Source organism: Euphorbia lathyris, chromosome 10, assembly GCF_963576675.1.
Source record: "Euphorbia lathyris chromosome 10, ddEupLath1.1, whole genome shotgun sequence".
In the NCBI taxonomy this organism is placed as follows: domain Eukaryota; kingdom Viridiplantae; phylum Streptophyta; class Magnoliopsida; order Malpighiales; family Euphorbiaceae; genus Euphorbia; species Euphorbia lathyris.
The window spans coordinates 41475376-41494254 of NC_088919.1; the positions used below are offsets into that span (position 1 = coordinate 41475376).

Here is an 18879-nt window from a genome sequence, read left to right on the forward strand (position 1 = left end):
GTTGGGCGGACGCCCAACGTTAGTTGGGCGAACGCCCAACAGGGTTGGGCGAACGCCCAACTATCGTTGAGCGTACGCCCAACCCTAGTTGGGCGCGCGCGCCCAATTGACGTTGGGCGCCTGCCCAACGTCGTTGGGCGCCTGCCCAACGTCGTTGGGCGTTCGCCCGACGGCTGTCGGGCGTGCGCGCCCATCGGCCGTCGGGCGTGCGTCCGCGCTATCGGGCGCGCGCGCGCCCAACGGCCGTCGAGCGCGCGCCACCGGACATGCGCATCCTGCGGACGCTGAGCGCGCGCCCTGCGCTGCCGGACGTGCGTCCGACTGTCGTCGGACACACGTCGGCTGCCGCTAGGCGCTCACACCACGTCGCTGCGCGCTCGCGAGCCGTCCACTTAACGACCGCGGTTTCCACTGACTTTTCTTTTCCTTCTTTTTCTTGTTATACATTTTTATTCTCTCTTTTTCAAAATCTTTTCGGAACCAACCGCTTCGACCGCTTTGTTATAGGTTTTCGTCACAGGTCCTCCGACTACCCCAAAAAGTGAGAGGGCAATGACTGTTGCTAGGAAGTACATGCCTAAAAATCTTTCTTTTATGGTTTCGTGGCGTCCATATAATTTTCATAATACCATATTGGTAAGCCTTTATATGAGATGTCAATGAATGAAGCCTTTCAGTTTTTGGATTGAAATAATATATTGTTGTAGCAATTTCAAAAAAAAAAGATATAGCTGTAGCTCACCCTACATTGTATTGCATTTTCTGCTGATTAGTTTTTCCGGGTATCTAAATGAAGCTCGTAGGCATATGAAACTTCAAGTTGCTGATGGAAGGGAGTGGGAAATTCATCTCTATCAAAGAGGGTTTAACTTTTGCGATATTGGACAAGGATGGAGTGCATTTTCTATGGACAATAATCTGGAAAAAGGAGATGTTTGTGTGCTTGAGCTGCTAAAAAACAGAGGGGTTGTGAAAGTTTCAATATTTCGTGCATCTGAAGATTGTACGTATGAGAATAGAATCTAAAGTTAAAAGGTACTCTACGTTACCCCCATTGATTGGTTAGCTCTGTTTATTAGGTAGAAAATTCATAAGTTTAACTAATGTTGATGAGAAGTCAATAGTTTCTTAATTCTTATGATTCTCTCCTTTCTATCTTTTAATTTGTCCTTTTTTTAAAACTTTTGCACGATTTTCTCACGGGAAACCCCAACGATATCACAATTCATGCTGCAGGAGCTTCCTTTTCATTGCGTAAGGTTTCGTTCTTTATTTCTTAAATTTCATTAGAAATTGAATGAGTTCCTCCAAAATATAGCGAAATGAATGTTTCCAACAATTGTTTTTGTCTGCTTTTTGCTGCTGTTTGGATTGATGTTATAGTTAATGGATGTCCAAACTAGATCCATTTGGTTAAATCGAGCAACACCAGGATTAGGTTGTAATTGGAGGTTTTGACTGGAGACTCTTCAAGGATGACCAAATTACCAAACATATGTCCCTCTAGCGGAAAAAGGTTACTGGCAGGTTTGGTGGAGTTAAAAGTTTTTTTATTTTGTCTATCTTATTCTGGTCAACAAAGTGCTCTCAATTACTAGATTAAGATGGGAGATATATTTAACTCCAGAATTTTACTTTTCGTGCAAATATTTAACACTAAAATGTCACTCTGGTAACTGTCTCAGTCAGCTCTTACTTTAGAGCTTTTGTGGATGTACATGATTTTCTCTCTGTTGATGAGTATGCTCATTAGTTGTCATACTGTTTTTTTACAAATTATTGTGTTGATTGCCCTGGCTCGTTCATGTTTCTAATAATGATAACAACCCCATTTCTCTCTATCTGGGAACTTCTTTTTTGCCTCATGTTGGAGAACAGTTTAATCTGAATCCTCCAGCAATAACAAATGCAGGTTTCTCGTTTCTTCCACTCAAAATAAGTTGATTTTATATGACTAATATTGTTTTTATTTCAGGGAATTTTACAACATCATTGAGATATCCATATCTTCTGTCTGCGACATAGTGTTCAATGAGAATGCTCAAAGTTGATTGGATAATAGGCATTATCTTATGAACAAAAAAACAAGAAATTGTAAACTGTCTTCTAAGGTAACCACGTTTTCTATCTCTGTTTTCAAAAGAACACTTTGAAATAATCTGTCGAGGTTCTTGGTACTTGGAATTGCATATGCTTTGGTTGTTTTGTCAAATATCGAATTGTTTTAATCACGGGATAATTTAATGTGTAGTTTCCTAGTGCGAATTATGGTTTGTCTGTCCTGTCTTACTGATACCTCTGATTAAATTTAGTTATTTGTTTGTCTGGAACGGTATAAGCATCAATTCTGAGTGGTTTGATAGAGTTTGTTGTAAATTCATCTTGATGTGGGATTTTTACTATAATATCCTACAATTTTTGTAACTATACCTTCTGAGAAACTATAGTTTATTCATCATGCTACACACTTGGAGTTTTCAGTAGATTTTGGAAAAGAAAAGCATAGTTCTTCGTTTCCTTTTTTAAATTATATTATCAAAATAAACTTTTTAGATGCCATAATTTACATTTTCAATGAGTCGAAATCTTCGTGAAACATAAGACGCCACAAAGTTAGCCAGACAAATTTAATATGCAATTGACTAAAGTAATTTTCAGTATGAGATTCTTCTCTCTTGATCCTAATATTACCGATTTCGGCTTTATTCATCCTCAATCAATTAAGAGGGCATCAGACTTTGAGCAACCTACTTTGTTCTTTTGTAGTTTTTGGTATTGTTTCAATTTCAGATTTTGGTAATTCATATGTTTAAACCTATCTACCATAGAACCTTCTCATATATGTTCATTAACAATATTTTTCCTTCATTCAGTTCATAACCAGTCACTTTGCCAAGGAGGAATCCTAAAACTTCAATAACTTCCTCGCAAATGGCCGATTTTGAGTTGGTATATCTTATTTATTCCACCTAATTATGCTTCTTTTTTTTTTGTTTTTACTATTTGGTGGCTTTGATGTAGGTTGGAGACTGATTTGTAGATTTTAAAAGAATGTGTATCTAATTGACTTCTAATATATAGAATAGGGTGCAAATTGAACCTTAAGCCAATATTGTATGTGAAAATAAAAATAAAGTGCAAAGTTTATGAGTTTTTATACCATAAATAAAAATAAAAATAAAAGTTAACAGGCCATAGGTGCAATTTACCAGATTAAATGGTATTGTGACAAAAAAAAAAAAAAGGTAAAAATGCAAACAGAACATAATGTTAAAAAAATTCAACCGCAATCAGGCCCAATGCCCAAGAGTAGACGCATTAAAATAAGGCCCAAGGGCCAAGAGTAGACGCTAATTAATTTTTTATGCAAAAAAAAAAACAGGGAATATAAAAACGAAAAAGATGTGGAATTTGAACCTGACGTGAATCGAACACGCAACCTTCTGATCTGGAGTCAGACGCGCTACCATTGCGCCACAGATCCACAGATGGTGGTTCATTTATTATTCAGTAATTATATAAACTGAGATTTCTGTTTCCGTAATAAAATAAAACGGATAAATTGTACCTACAGCCTCTAAATTTTTTTTTTTTTTTTTTTTTTGATAGTCTGAACTTTTCTTTTATATACATTATACTCCTAAAACTTCAAAATCGAATATTATAACCTTTAAATTCTACACAATAGCCCTCTTTTTTTTTTTTTAGAAAATAGCCCTCTTTTTAACATTGAACAAATAACCATTTAAATAGCAAGTAACCCTTAATTGTAAAACTTACCGGTTTCATAAAAAATATTTGAGATCAGTTATTTTAACATGTTCAATGGTAAACTTAGTGTTAAAATATAAAGCTCAAGTGATAAAGTAAAGTTTTGAAGTTCATGAAAAGTAAATGGAAGGGGGTATGGATATAATTACCCAAAATAAACCTCCATGCCTTCCAAAACTGCATCCATAATCTTTTCTCTCGTTCTCCCCTCAAAACTAATGCAACGTTAATTACACTACTAAAATATGGCTAATTTAGCTTTAATACCTTTTCATAATTTCTACTTTCTATGCAAAAATCTGCTCTCTTAATTTTTATAGCTTTTTACAATTATTTACATTAATACTAAACTTCTTTCTTACCAAGTTACCATAAATAAAGGCAAAATTGAAAAATATTTCTAAAAGTGCATTAATAATATAAAACGATATATAGAGAAAACAAATTCAAAAACCTAAAACGACATATAATAAAAACAAGTAGTTCCAAACATGCATCTTCTTAATAAGAAGACCAGTTGTAATCTTACCATATCGGAACTGAGCACATAATTGATTGCTCCAAATGAAGCTAGGCTGCCATGTGAATGTGATATCAAATGTCACTGAAGATAACTCCTTTTCTTTTTTATAATTATTGCTCATATTCAACCATAATCAGGGCAGAGGGCCAAAATATGCCAAACATTATCTTAAGCTTAATCCTTTAAATCAACTTAACACATTCTACCATTTCCAAGTTTCAATGTGAAAACTGAAGAAGATATCAGACAATTTCTCCCAATTCTAAGCCTACAACTACATATCCCTCTCTATGACAAAATGCAATATACAAGTGCAAAACAGGCACTCTTATGTAAATGCAACATCAACACATGGCAAAGGGATTTAGATGAAACAGTTAAGCAGGTTCAACTTTAACTTTCTCTTCAGTAGGCTTCGGATCATGACCTGGATTCAAATTGCCATCATGAGTTTCAGCTCCATAACCCAATGACTGTGAGTGACCATTATTTGATGGTTGTTGTGCCTCTGCCTGTGATTGTCCATAAGCAACAGGATGTGTCGTCTGAGCATAATTTGCAGACGCAGAAGATGGATGAAGAGGATACTCAACTTGTCCATACGTTCCCTGTGTTGCTGACGGGGGAACATGCCCTCCATAAGTGGCTACATCATATCCTGGTTGAGGTTGCTGTTGTCCAGTCCAATATGTTTGACCATATGTGGAAGGTGGATATGCTGAAGCTGTTTCATTCGATTGGGAGGGAATTGTTCCATCTGCTTGAGCATATGGTTTCTGCTGCTCAGTCTGAGTAGGGATGTTTTCTGCATAGTTTGGTGTCTGCTGACTGTAGCCATAGGTAGGATCGAAAGCAGCTGATCCCATTTGAGGTTGTTGTCCATAGTAACCATATCCTGTCATTTGCTGAGGTGTTTGATACATAGCCGATGGATTTGACGGATCCCAAGAGATTGACTGGTTATAGTTTCCATAGTATGAAGCAGCTGTAGGTTGGTTTCCTGGTTGTGCATATCCATATTGGGGCAGTTGTTGTGCAGGAGCTTGTCCTGTCTGTGCCCAATTACCAGCTGAGGCATACACTGGCTGTGCATAACTACTGGTCCCAGATGGATCTATGATTCGTTTCTACAGGAAAACATAACCCCGTAAATAATCCAGTAAAAATGCAGAAATAAACACCCAAAAGTTGTACATAAATCTTAAATCAACCATCAGACTTTTAATGAGAACACATGGAAATTGTATGCCTACTACTCTACTTTCCACTGTAATAGGTGTTCCAATTCATGTTCAGTAAAGTTTTTCTAGTTCAACCGAAAACCAATTACATACTAATTCCGAGTATTTTATGACCAAACACAAATTGAAGTTCGGACTGCAGATCATGATTGGACATTAGACAGGAATGACGATTGGAAAAGAATAATAAAAAACCTGTGATACTAACTACAATGCACTCGAATTGGCATTCACCATGGCAAGAAAAATTACATGGTCATTTGAATCTTTCAAATACTGATCTTGTAGGAGTATACAAAGCAATAGGCGAGAATAGAAAATAGTATTAAAACAACTTACCCCACTAACTACATCATTAACCAACTCTTTGGCTGCCTCAATCTGTTCTTCTGAACCACTTATATATACTGTTCGCTCTGTTGATGGGTCACCAGGAGGAAGGTGAAGGGGAATTATCTGAAGAAATGAGCATGTGATTAACAACTTTCATGCAAAAAATAAGAGATGTCTAAACATAGAAGTAATATTCCATCAACCATGCCATAAGAACTGAGGAAACATTCATAACTTCATATAGCAAAACTGGCTACTGATTCATGCGTTTGACTTTAAGAATAGAAGAATACCAACTACAAGAACCAGAGCTTTGCATTATTGCCCAATTATTTCGAGCAAATCACTATAAATGTCTTCAAACTAGAGTAAAAAAAATTGGGAGGGGAAGTGGCATCTACAATTATAAGATTGTACAGAAATTTACTAAGTAATCACAGTACAATTCCCTCTACATAAAGACAGGAAAAATAAGAAGCAATGCAGCTAAAACTATGAAACAAATTGCACCATCATGCTTCACTCATGCCACAATTGTATCGCTGTAAATGGAGTAATCTTAGGAGCAATTAGAGGTTCTTAAGTTATTATCTTTCCTTCCTTAGAATTTCAAATCTGTATAACTTTATTGCTTCCCTTTGAATGAAATACACAAGAATTCTTCCACTGTCTACATTGTGTTAGAGCCTAGTCGAATTTCTGGCTTTCTATTTTGGATTTTCTTTTCTTTGGTGTTCTGTTTCTGTTCTGAGAGAACAGTGTCTGTTTTGAAGAAAATTTTGGCCTTATTACTTATTTTATCCTGCCCATCTTTTCTCACTGCTGACTCAGGAAGCAAGGACAAGTCTCCATCATCCTGTCTATAGAACGTGGGGTCACAGCTGTGCGTGGGTCTCACACGCCGTTGTCATCAATTGCCATCTTCTCCATGCCACCGATTTTCGACTTCGGGTTTAGTTTTCCTGGCTTCGTCTCTCCCCTTCCAATAAGTTTATCCGGTCACTTTTCCTGTTCTGTGGGTCTGCTGGTGGTTGTTTTCTGGGCTTCTGTTTTCTCTGCTTTATTTTTTTTGGAGTTCTTGCATTTGGTTAAAAATTGATTTGGCATTGAAATGAGGGGCTTCATTTATACTTAATTTGGCTTTGAAGTTGTGGGTCAGGCTTGATGATTATATATTCCGTGTTGGGACTTTCAAATGGAAGAATTTAACAAGAGTGATGTGTCAAAGAAATTAGCTAATATAGGTAACTCAGTTGCTTATTAATCCATGTTCTCATACTGTTGAGCTATTGATTTAGGAGCCACCGGCCACATGACCGACAATCCAAGTATTTGGCAGATTTTAAATCCTCATCTACTGTGCCAAGTGTTACCTTAGCTAATGGTTCTGTTGCTTCAACAATTGGTTATCCAACACATATCTAACACATTCCATCAAATTATCTTCTATTTTATCCGTGTCTTAGTTCCATTTACTATTACCAAAGACCTAAATTGCTGTACTTTTTCTTCCGCCACCATTGCATATTCCAAATCTTGAGAGAAAGTAGGTTCTTGGTAGGGGGACAATAAAGGATGGGTCCTACATTCTTGATTCTAGCCTTGTGTCTATTTCCAAGAAAAATGGTATGTGCTAGTACCTCTCCCTCTCTTCTTCAACTTCATTATATTGACAATGCTAAAGAATATTTTTCATCTTCCTTCCGTACCTATTTTTCACAACATGACATCATTCATCAGTCCTCTTGTATTGACACAAGAGAATGGGGTGACTGAGCGAAAAATCGCCATTTACTAAATGTTGCTCAAGCACTTATTTTCTATATATAGGTTCCTAAAGGATTTTGTATTGATGCTATCTCCACTGCATGGTTTCTGATTATTTGTATGCATCCACTGCATGGTTTCTGATCAATCGTATGCCCTCCTCTGTTCTTAAAGCTTTCTTTTTCCTTAACAATGTTGTTTCAGCTTGTTCCTAGAGTGTTTAGACGTACCTGCTTCGTTCATGATATGATGCCTCATGTTCCAAAACTCAATCCTAAAGCTCTTAAGTGTATCTGTGTAGGTTATTCCAGTCAACAAACAGGTTATCGTTAATATTCTCATTGTTTTGATCATTATTTGTTGTCCCTTGATGTTACCTTCATCGAGAATACACCTTTCATTAGTTCTAGTCCGTCTTCTCCCTCTAGTGATTTATTTAGAGGAAGATTTTTTTTTTTTCACACGGTCAACAAACAAGTAGTTTCTACTTCCTCTCTCGTGTGTGCAACTCGACCTATCAGCCAAGATAATAGATTCATACATGGTGATTTATGTGAAGAGGTTTACATGGAACAACCACTAGGTTTGTTGCTCAAGAGGAGTCAGGAAACAAGGGAAGTCTTTGTATGAAGCAATCTCCTCGTGTCTGATTTGGGAAAGTCAATAATGTAGTGATTGAGTTTGGCTTGCGAAGAAGTGCATATGATCACTAAGTGTTTTTTACATCACCTAGTTCTGGGTACATTATACTAGATTACATGGATGGTTTAGTGATTATTGAGAGTGATGAAAGTGGAATCAAGAAGTCGAACATCTGGACTCGTTTTCAGACGAAGGATCTAGGACCATTGAACTACTTTTTAGGAATTGAAGTGTCTCACAGTAGTAAGGGAATTTGTCTATCTCAAAGGAAATATTGCCTAGATTTATTCAAAGATGATGGCTTAATTGAGGCAAAGACTTGTAGTTATTAATGGCACGCCTGAGACGCGCCAAAGGCGCATGGCGCACAAGGCACCAGGCCTTGCGCCTCACCACCCTCCATGGCAGGCATAGTCACCTTGGCGTGCCTTTGTGCGCCAAGGCAGAGAGATCAGAGGTGTACCCCGGCGGCATATGTATGTATTTAGGGTTTTTTTTAAGTGTTTTATTGTAGGTTTATATTCACCCTTGGATTAAACACCTCCAAGGGTCCAAAATAAACAAAAAACAAAAGATACACGTTTGAATTGGAAGAGTAAGATTTAGAGCCGCACAACTGACAACACAATGATCTAATAAACTTCCGCTTCTGTTTACTGTTTAGTTCTAGTGCTCAGTGCTCTGATCCTAAATTGATATTTGATTTATTCCACTGTGATTGATTGTACTTTGTACTATGTTTGTACAAATAGAATTGTGTTTGCATTCAATTATTATGCATCTGTACAAACAGAATAGAGTATTAATATTTGATTCATTCCAGAATGTCTGTACTTCATACTATCACTACTAGGTTTGTACTATGTTTATACAAACAGAATTGTGTTCGCCTACTTATACAGTTATTGTGCATTATTACAAACAGTAACAAACACTTAAACAAACATTAACAATTATGTTATGCATGTGTACAAACAAATATTGTCATGATTTAGTATTTATAAGTTATAGCATTTTGATTTAGAATTTAGAATTTCTTATAGTTTAAATATTATCATTTACAGTTTTATAATTTTATTTTTGTTAATGCTTCTTGTGTCGCTTTAGCACGCGCCATCGCCGTGTGCCATGTGGCATGGCTCCAGGACCCCCTTGCGCCTTAGTGCTCTTTGTGCCTTTAATAACAATGCGAAGACTTGTGATGCGCATATAACGCAGAATGTGAAGTTAAAGCGGAAGATGGAGACAAAGGTGCTTGAAAAATTGAACTACCTTACCATATCTCGCCTTGATATTGCATTTCATGTAAGAAAATGTGAAGTTCAAATATGAAGATGCAGGGGCGGCCCTGACAATTTATGGGCCCTAGGCGGTATAAGAAATAAGGGCCCCTTTAATAAAAAAATAGTCCGTAAAAAAAATGTACTTTAAATTATGCACATGTCATCAGAAAAACTTAATTAATCAAACAGGATTCAAATATATATTTAGAAAAAGCATTTGTAATTTTTTGAATATATCATTATATAAAATAAAATAAAGCAGAAGTCAAATATATATTCTAAAGAAAGCAATTAGGAATATTTCTGTTTGAATAAATCATTATATAAAATAGAACAAAGCATTTCATAATTTTCTTGATGAATAGTTTCTGTTTAAAATTTCAGGATTAACCTCAAAAATTTGGCCAATGTGGAGATTGGAAAAATATGCCAAGAAGAAGAGGTCAGTATCTACTGCTGCATTTTTTAGAGATTGAAAAGCTTTAGGGCTGCGTTTTCTGAAGAAGAATTAGAATAAGAACTCTAAATTACTAAATATTTAGGCTTTAGGCAGAAAAAAGAGAGTTAATGGACAGTTAGACTTTAAGTCTAAAATAACAATTTAATGAGTCTAAGGCTGAATTGTATTTGGAGATATATATAAAAACAAAACAAAAAAAAAAAAAATCTGCACACATATATATATAGACATATTACAAAATTTTGGGCCCCTCCAGCCCTGGGCCCTAGGCCAGCACACTCCTGGCCTAGGCCCAGGGCCGGAAGACTGAGACTTTCTTGAATCTTGAAAAGTATTGAAAGGTGCTTGAAAAATTGAACTATCTTACCATAAGTCACCCTGATATTGCATTTCAAGTAAGTGTTGTAAGTCAGTTTATGTCTTCTCATGGAACCTCACATTGGGATGCATGTTGTTAGTAATATGTTTAGATATTTAAAAAGGTATTCCAAGATGTGGTATCTTATATCAAAACTGTGGTCATCACACCATAAAAAGGTTTCATAGATGTTGATTATGCGAGAGCTCTTCCAAATTGACACCTATCATTGGTTGTGTTTTTGTTAGAGACAATCTCGTCTCTTGAAAATGTAAGAAACACGTTGTATCCTGCTCAAGTGCAAAATCCGAATACAGGGCTATGGCAACAACTACTTGTGAACTTATATAGCCATGTTATTTACTTAGTGATATTGAGTTTGTTCAGTCTCAACTAAGGAACTTGTAGTGTGGTAATTATCATGGAACCAATTGAATTAACAACTTGAGCTTTTAGTTCAAATGGTTCCATGACATGGTATCATAGCCTCTTAGACAGTCGAGGGTTCTAATCCTGGCAAACCCATTTGTTGATTATATTTTTACACATGGTAGGATGAGTATGTGTTCTACATGTTTCTAGCCCCACAATCCACTATAAACTTCTTAGCAAACTCCAAGGACCCATTATCAGAAATTAGAGATTTAGGCAAAGAAGCAGGCATTCACGTGAGGCGTCAGACATAATAATAAAAGTTATTCTTAGGCCTTAATTAGCAGCTTAAACTTTTGATTCAATTGGTTCCTTGACATGCTATCAAAGCCTCTTAGACCAAGTGGTTGAGGGCTCGAATCCTGACAACCTCATTAATTGGTGAAATTAAAAAGATATGGTAAGATGGGGCCGTGTTGTACACGCTTCAAACCTAGGGGTCATTCGCGTGTGGGGGGTGTCAGAAATTGATATAAAAGATGTTGTTGGGCCTTAACTATAAGCTTAAATTGGGCCTTAACTATAAGCTTAAATTGGGCCTTAACTATTTATATTGTCAACCATCTTATGTTAATAAAAGATTTGGTGTATAGAAGTAGATTGTCATTTCACAAGGGAAAGCTAGAGGATGGATTTATATCACTACTCCACATGTCAGAATAGGAAACCATAAGCTGATGTGCTCACCAAAGCTTTACTTGGAATTCGAATCAATTGTATTTGTACAAAGTTGGGCATGATCAATATCTATGCTCCAACTTGAGGGAGAGTGTTACATTTGTATAGCTTTAAATAGAGTAATCTTAGGAGCAACTAAAGGTTCTAGAGTTGTTATCTTTCCTTAGTTAGAATTTCAAATCTGTATAAATGTATTGCTTCCCTTTGAATGAAATATACAAGGATTCTTCCACTTCTCTGTCTAAGACTCTTATTTGATCATCCTACAAAAAATGTCCTAAAACTCGTAGGGGGGAGGATGCAAGGCAAAAGCACAATAAATATTTTCTAAAAAAGTAGAACTCATATTTCCCATCCAAATTCGTCCTTGAATCATAAGACTTAATTTGATCGTCAGTTCAGTTCTACCATAAAACAAGTCATAAATAATTGGAGATCAATGTTTCAAATAAACTCCTTAAAAAGAACAAATCTAGCATAGCAACTCCAAATGATTTTGCTATCACATACCTGCATACGAGCTCCTGATTTGTTTTGCATATACTTTATGGTTTCACCGCCCTTTCCAATGAGCAACCCCACCTACAACAATCAACAGCACAAAATTAGAAAAATGCAGCATGACATTGTTTTGCATATAATTTATGGTTTCACCACTCTTTCCAATGAGCAACCCCACCTACAACAATCAACAACACAAAATTAGAAAAATGTAGCCTAACATTTTTGTTATACTTGCATCAAAGGTTAACATATAATACTTGATTCACCTTGTCATTAGGAACTTTCACTGCAAATTGTTCAGCTCCAGATTGCTTTACATTCAATCCATGAACTGCAGATGAAGCAGAGCTCCCAGCATCGGCCTGGTCCATCAAAATAAAAAGGCATAATTAAAAGGAGAACATCCTTCTCAATTTCTGAAAGACAATGTTTGAGGCATGAAAGTGTTTTGGACAAATAATACCTCAGAAATCACATCATTGATGAGCTCTTCTGCCCTACTAATTTGTTCTGAAGTACCCATCAGCTCTACATCCCTTGTCAGAGAATGGGGATCAGCAACTTGATCCTTAGTAATTTGGACTTTAGCCCCTGATTGTAGTTGAATCTGTTTAATTGTTTCTCCTCCTTTCCCTATAACCACGCCAACCTAGAAGAAATAAGTAATTTTTGTAAGGCAAGGATGTCCAGCCAATCTGCATTATATACGACAGCAAGAAAAATATCACACCTTGCCATTGGGAATTGTAATTTTCTTGTTTGTGCCTTGTGAACCATGATACTGAATTGGTTGAGATATGAAGGGAACTGAAACAAAATTTAACCAAGAAACCATAAGGTAAAAACTATGGCATTAGTGAAATATGGATAAACTAGATAGATCAATGCACAATGATTACAAGATTAATTAATACTTGTTCTAGAACCTACAACTTAAGAATATGAAAACATTTGTAGATTAGTAAACTAAGATAAGTGAAACTTATCTATAAACAATCATAAAAAAAAAAAAAAACAAGAAAGAAATAATGTAGATATTGACTGAATTGAAGAGATAGTCATAAAACAAAAACATCAATAGATATAAAGCACTCAGCATATAGGAATGGCATGCCATGGTATTTCCCATTATCATCCTACTACCTAGCATCATGTTTGATTTAAAAAAAAAAACATAATTAAAATTTTTTGTGGGTTTAAATTTAGTTGAAGTATAGCTGAATTTTAATTTCCATGGATGTTAATACTTGTAACTTTGAAGAATGACTGCATGGCTGGAAACTGGAAGACAATTAAGCAGTCATTATAGAAAGTAAATGTGACCGAACCTAGAATTCCTCTAATTACCATCCCGTTTGGCAAGAAATTTTTTACTAGACATTAATCTTGTTTTCCAAATTTTTTTTTTAATAAGTCCATGCATCTTGGAAGTGTAGTTCCTTTCTTCCTTTACCCTATAAAATGCTGTCATCTAATTAAAGCTAAAGCATCAATCTCATAAACAACAACAATTTCTAACTTCTCGTACCACCATCATCATCTCATATCGTGTATCTTCACATTATTTTCCCATTCCATTCTTATTCAAATGGGCAAGCTCAATGAGCAACATTTTCAGCAGCAACGACCCAAGATTCAAAAACCCACAAAGAACAAGAAAAAACCAATCAGACAATGGTTAGATTACCCAACCCTTCTAAGTTTCGATCAATTGTTCAAAATTTGACCCGCGAAGATCCCAAAAAAAATAATGGGCAGTGAAATGATAAATATATTCGTGTCAAGTCTCTTGAAGCTAAAAATTTTCAGTTGTGCAAAGAGTAGTTTATTTCAGCAATAATGAACACATTCGAACCCTATAAACCGCAAGGCGAGATTACCAGGGAAAGATGGAGAGACAGAGACGGTCTGGTCGGACGAGAGTCGAGGGCGTTTTGCTTCAGCGTCATTGGCTATACGAGAGGCGATTTCTTGGGCTTTCTGTTTAGCGAGTTCGAAAGCGTCAAGCTTTCTCTTTCCACCATCGGCGAAGTCTTTGTGGTCTCGTTCTAGTTCTTGTTCTCCCATGGTTAATGAGTCGTCGATGAGCCGCCACTGAAATTGAGTGTCGGAACAACGCCGGTGAAGAGTGAAGAGGAGAAAGTATGGTGTAGTTTGCAACTGAATGAACGCGGAGGATGGAGGAGGGGATGCCCTCGCTGCCGCCACTGAAATTAGAAACCGGTACCTACCTATCAATTTGGGCTTAGATCAATTTTATCCCTAATCTCATCAGGTCATAAATGCTAATGTCAGTCAAACTTTATTATCGGAATCATGGTAAGATAATACTACTATCTATTCTACAATTTATTAGTTCTAAGTTCATGTTACATTAATTAATCTCACTCCATTCTAAAAAAAAATATACTAAAATTTTGTAACTTCATTAAATAAGACTTGAAAAGAAATATTACCTTATAATCTATTGTTTGATAAACTTTCCATATATTCTTGGAACTATACATTATTAAAGAGAGAAATTTTAACAAAAGCAAAATAGAGAAAATGAGTGAATTTAAATAAAAACGATTTATAATTCAAATTTTTTTTAGGTGGTGTTTGATAAAACTTAAAATTAAGTATTAAAAAAATACGTAATGAATTTTAGTCTGTATATATGCATTAAGCCTAAAAATTTAAGTTAAATTCTTTGACTAACCAAAACAAGTGATTTTGGACTTAACTGAAAAAAAAGTTGTGTTATCAAACAAGCTTAAAACCGATAAACACTTAATATATTAATTTTAAGTGCGGAAAGTTGTTATTAAACAAAATCTTAAACGATAAATAATTGAAAATAGAATATTGAATTTTGATAAAACTAACCACCTAGTCCGTATATCTTCTTAAAAGTCCATATATCTATCATTTTGTTAAGTTAATGATTAAAATTTAAAATAAAACAATGAATTCGTCCTTTTAGTATTAATTAAGGGTGTTGTTAAACTCAGCCCCAAATTCCCACCCCTAGCCCCGTGAAAGGACGAAAATACCCTTTCATGGATTTTGGGGAGGAAAAAGCTATTTTTTTTGCTCTCCCGACACGCGGGCGTGTGCCTATCACGCCTCACCTTGTGGTCGGGCGTGATAGCCCCACGCCTCACCGTGTGGCTGGACGTGATCGCTACACGCCCGACCACACGGTGAGACGTGGGGCTATCACGCCCGACCACAAGGTGAGGCGTGATAGGCACACGCCCGCGTGTCGGGAGAGCAAAAAAAATAGCTAGTCCGCTATTGAATTAAATCCGTAAATACCTGTTACGTAAAAAAAATTAGTCCGCTGTTGAATTAAACCCGTAAAAAAATTAGTCCGCTATTGAATTAAATCCGTAAATACCTGTTACGTAAAAAAAATTAGTCCGCTGTTCAATTAAACCCGTAAAAAAATTAGTCCGCTATTGAATTTAACCCGTAAATACCTGAATTAACAAAATAAAAATTTAACTAAAATTAACAAAATAAAGATTTAGTTAAACTAAATTAAACAAAATAAAATTTACAACAACTAAAATTTACGACATAAAAATTTAGTTAAACTAAATTAAACAAACTAAAAATTACAAAAAATTAATTAAATTAATTAAAACCCTTCGGGCGTATGAACATCACGCCCGAACCATAGGTCAGGCGTGATAGCCTCACGCCCGAACCACAGGTCGGGCGTGATATTCATACGCCGGAACCGTAGGTCGGGCGTGATGTTCATACGCCCGACTGCGATTCCGGCGTTTTTAAAAAATCACCCACAGATTCAATTTTTAAGCTTAAATCAAAAAACAAAAACGGTAAATCTTATTATTTTCGCTTTCCCTTTACGGTTGTTGTTACACTCCATGTTTTGGTTCACAAATTAGTCCGGATTTGATCAAAGAGTGTGTAGGGTATTTGAGAGGTTTTGTGTTTTTTCAAATTTTGGGTAAAGGGTAGTTTGGTCTTTTCATGGAGCTAGGGGTGGGAATTCATGGCTGGGTTTAGTAATCCACTTAATTAATTTACATATGTATTATTTAAATAAATTTTATATAATTTTTATTATATTAATGCAACTATGAAAAATAATATTAACAATAAAAGCATATTACTATTAAGTATTTTTAATTAAAAGTTGGTAATTAAATTTATAATATTTGATTTTTTTAAGAAAAGATCATGCATTAAATAGAATTAGAATACAAGGCTTGAACAATAAAATCTGGAGAACTAGTATACCACTTCATCAGTCTTGACATAGAATAAAATGTCCTTGTAAGTTCATGAGCAACACTATTCACAGAACAACTAATAAAAATGATACTAACATCATTAAATGAATGAATCAACCTATTACAATCATCAAGAACAAGGCCGTAATAAGACATGAAGGCATGTTGATTAAGATCTAAAATCACCTCTGCATCGGTTTCAACAAGACAACCGTTCATACCCTTTATATTGAGCCAACTTAGAGTTTCCCGAATGCCCATAGCTTCCCCTACACGAGGCAAAAAATCACCCTGCACAAGTTTGAAAAAAGCTCTACAAAACTTGTCGTTGCAGTCCCGTAGCACCTGTCAAACCCGACCTAAAGGAAGATCAGCTAAGACGGTGAGACATTACCACTGACTTATTATATAAACCAGTAGCAGTATCTCTCAAATAAGAAGAAAAATCAAAGCAAAATCATGAAAAACCTCAATTTTACAAAATACTCGTATAAACCTTGAAATATCAATTTCTGCAACTTCTTTGATCATATATATATCAATATACATAAAACTTAAAATATAGTTGATAGTGACTTACCTTGACTGCTAATTGAAGAAAACAACTCGTTCAATTCGCCTCTAAATCCTGTCTAAGACGTTTTCCCTCCAAACGCTTCCGAAACTCAAAAACTCTTCAGTTAGGATTTAGATCTATGCCTAAGGATGCTATAGTTTAAAGTTCAAGTGATTTGGACGGTCGAATCTCCGTAAATCAAAGAAACGGTGGAGAAACGGTCGAAGAACGGTTTGATAATAATGAAAGAAAAAGAAACACAAAAATTTTACAAAATACCCGTATAAACCTTGAAATATCAATTTCTGCAACTTCTTTGATCATATATATATATCAATATACATAAAATTTAAAATATAGTTGATAGTGACTTACCTTGACTGCTAATTGAAGAAAACAACTCGTTCAATTCGCCTCTAAATCCTGTCTAAGACGTTGTCCCTCCAAACGCTTCCGAAACTCAAAAACTCTTCGGTTAGGATTTAGATCTATGCCTAAGGATGCTATAGTTTAAAGTTCAAGTGATTTGGACGGTCGAATCTCCGTAAATCAAAGAAACGGTGAAAGAAAAAGAAACACAGAAGAAAAGAAAAGAAAGAAATAAGATGAAGATGATGATCGTAGCTCCTGGAACAATTTGGGATTTATATCCCAAATTTGACAAATATCCATTTTGATCCTCAATCTTTATATAATCTTTTAATAATTACCCTATTCTTTTAATTTGCACATCAACCCATCAAATTAACTCCAATTTTTTCTATAACACCAAATAAAAATCACATACCCCATAATAATAATATATATTAATATCTAGGTATAAATTTTAGAAATTTGGACACGGACGTGACAGCACCGCACTTAAATCCAGCAAACTTGATCCCGAGATAATAGAGGCATCCACATTCAGTTTAAAAGCGAGTTGGAGGAGGCCGTAACCATCGAATCGCATCCGGAGTAGACCATGTCCCACCTGGAACAACCTGGGCAGAAACATTCACCCTCTTTGATTGAGCATCATGTCACTCCTTCAACCCAATGCACACGAGACGAAAACAAAAAAAATGCATAATTCCTTGAATTATTCGAAATATAATTGTTTATATTCAGCCACATATTCCACACAGCCATAGCCTACAAATAGCAATTCTTAGCACAAATTCGCAAGAATGGATTCCAACCAATCTTTAAAGCAAAGAAAATCGTCACCCAACACTTTATCCAAACCATATGCGTTCCAAACAGACTGAGTGTGAATGCAATCTCTAAACACATGTAAAATAGACTCAAAATGTAAATTACAGATAGCACAAACATGATTGACAGCTACACGTTTATCCGTAAGCACAATAGTTGTAGGCAAAACACTCTACAAACACGCCAAAGCATATTACGCACCTTAGGGGGAACTTTCAAGCTTCACATCTTTTTCCACATACTATTTATCAACCAGCCAGGTCCCATTACATAACCATTTTTAAGCACTCTTCACAGAAAAAGAATCGTCCTTCTCTAAACTCCAAAACCAAATGTCTTGAACGCAATTACTAGAAAGCGGTAAAATAAGAATAAAGTTTTGATCTTCCTCGTTAAAAACATCTCTTATGACTTTTTCATCACATCTTCTACAGTTAACTTCAAAAAGAGATGAAACTTTTGCATCTGCAATTTCTTGGGGAAGAATCGTAGATGGTTTCCCTTTGATTCCACCAATCAACCAAGGATCATGACCAATTATAATATCTTCACCACTTGCAACCTTTCTCTTACAACCTTGAATCAGCAAATCTTTCGCTTAAAAGATACTACTCCAAACAAAACTTGTGTTATTATCTTTAACTGCTATCAAAAAACTACAATTTTTAAAGTATTTAGCAAGTAGAGGAATGCAAAATTTCTCTTTATAAAAGATGGTATGTGCTTTAAACAGTTAGCAAAAAAAAAAAAGTTTGACTAAGAGTCAATTTGGCATTGTTTGTGGTCAACATAATGGTGGAGGAAATGAAAAAATGCGGTAATAAAAAAGTTGATAAGTGTTTGATAAATACATAATAAAAGTTAAAAAAAATCATTGTTATTTTTAA

The 18879-nt window shown here is 35.5% G+C and overlaps 1 protein-coding gene and 1 non-coding gene across 2 annotated transcripts; both read right to left on the minus strand.

Moving 5' to 3' along the window:
- Positions 1–3412: 3412 nt before the first annotated feature.
- Positions 3413–3484, minus strand: TRNAW-CCA (transfer RNA tryptophan (anticodon CCA)). Its single transcript has one exon. It is a non-coding gene; the product is annotated as a tRNA-Trp (tRNA).
- A 964-nt stretch (positions 3485–4448) lies between these two features.
- LOC136208724 (uncharacterized) lies at positions 4449–14252 on the minus strand. The gene is made up of 7 exons (XM_065999853.1): positions 13873–14252; positions 12723–12799; positions 12456–12641; positions 12259–12354; positions 11999–12070; positions 5875–5991; positions 4449–5421 (listed from the first exon to the last, which is right to left on the minus strand). Exons 1-7 carry the CDS (start codon positions 14057–14059, stop codon positions 4672–4674), a joined length of 1485 nt encoding a protein of 494 aa, XP_065855925.1. The 5' UTR covers positions 14060–14252; the 3' UTR covers positions 4449–4671.
- Positions 14253–18879: the final 4627 nt, after the last annotated feature.

Coding starts and splice junctions, on each gene's coding strand:
- LOC136208724 (XM_065999853.1), bottom strand. CDS start 14,059: ATGGGAGAACAAGAACTAGAACGAGACCACAAAGACTTCGCCGATGGT. Junction 12,071..12,258: donor TGAAAGTTCCTAATGACAAG/GTGAATCAAGTA, acceptor TGATTGTTGTAG/GTGGGGTTGCTCATTGGAAA. Junction 5,422..5,874: donor TTAATGATGTAGTTAGTGGG/GTAAGTTGTTTT, acceptor GTTTTCCTGTAG/AAACGAATCATAGATCCATC.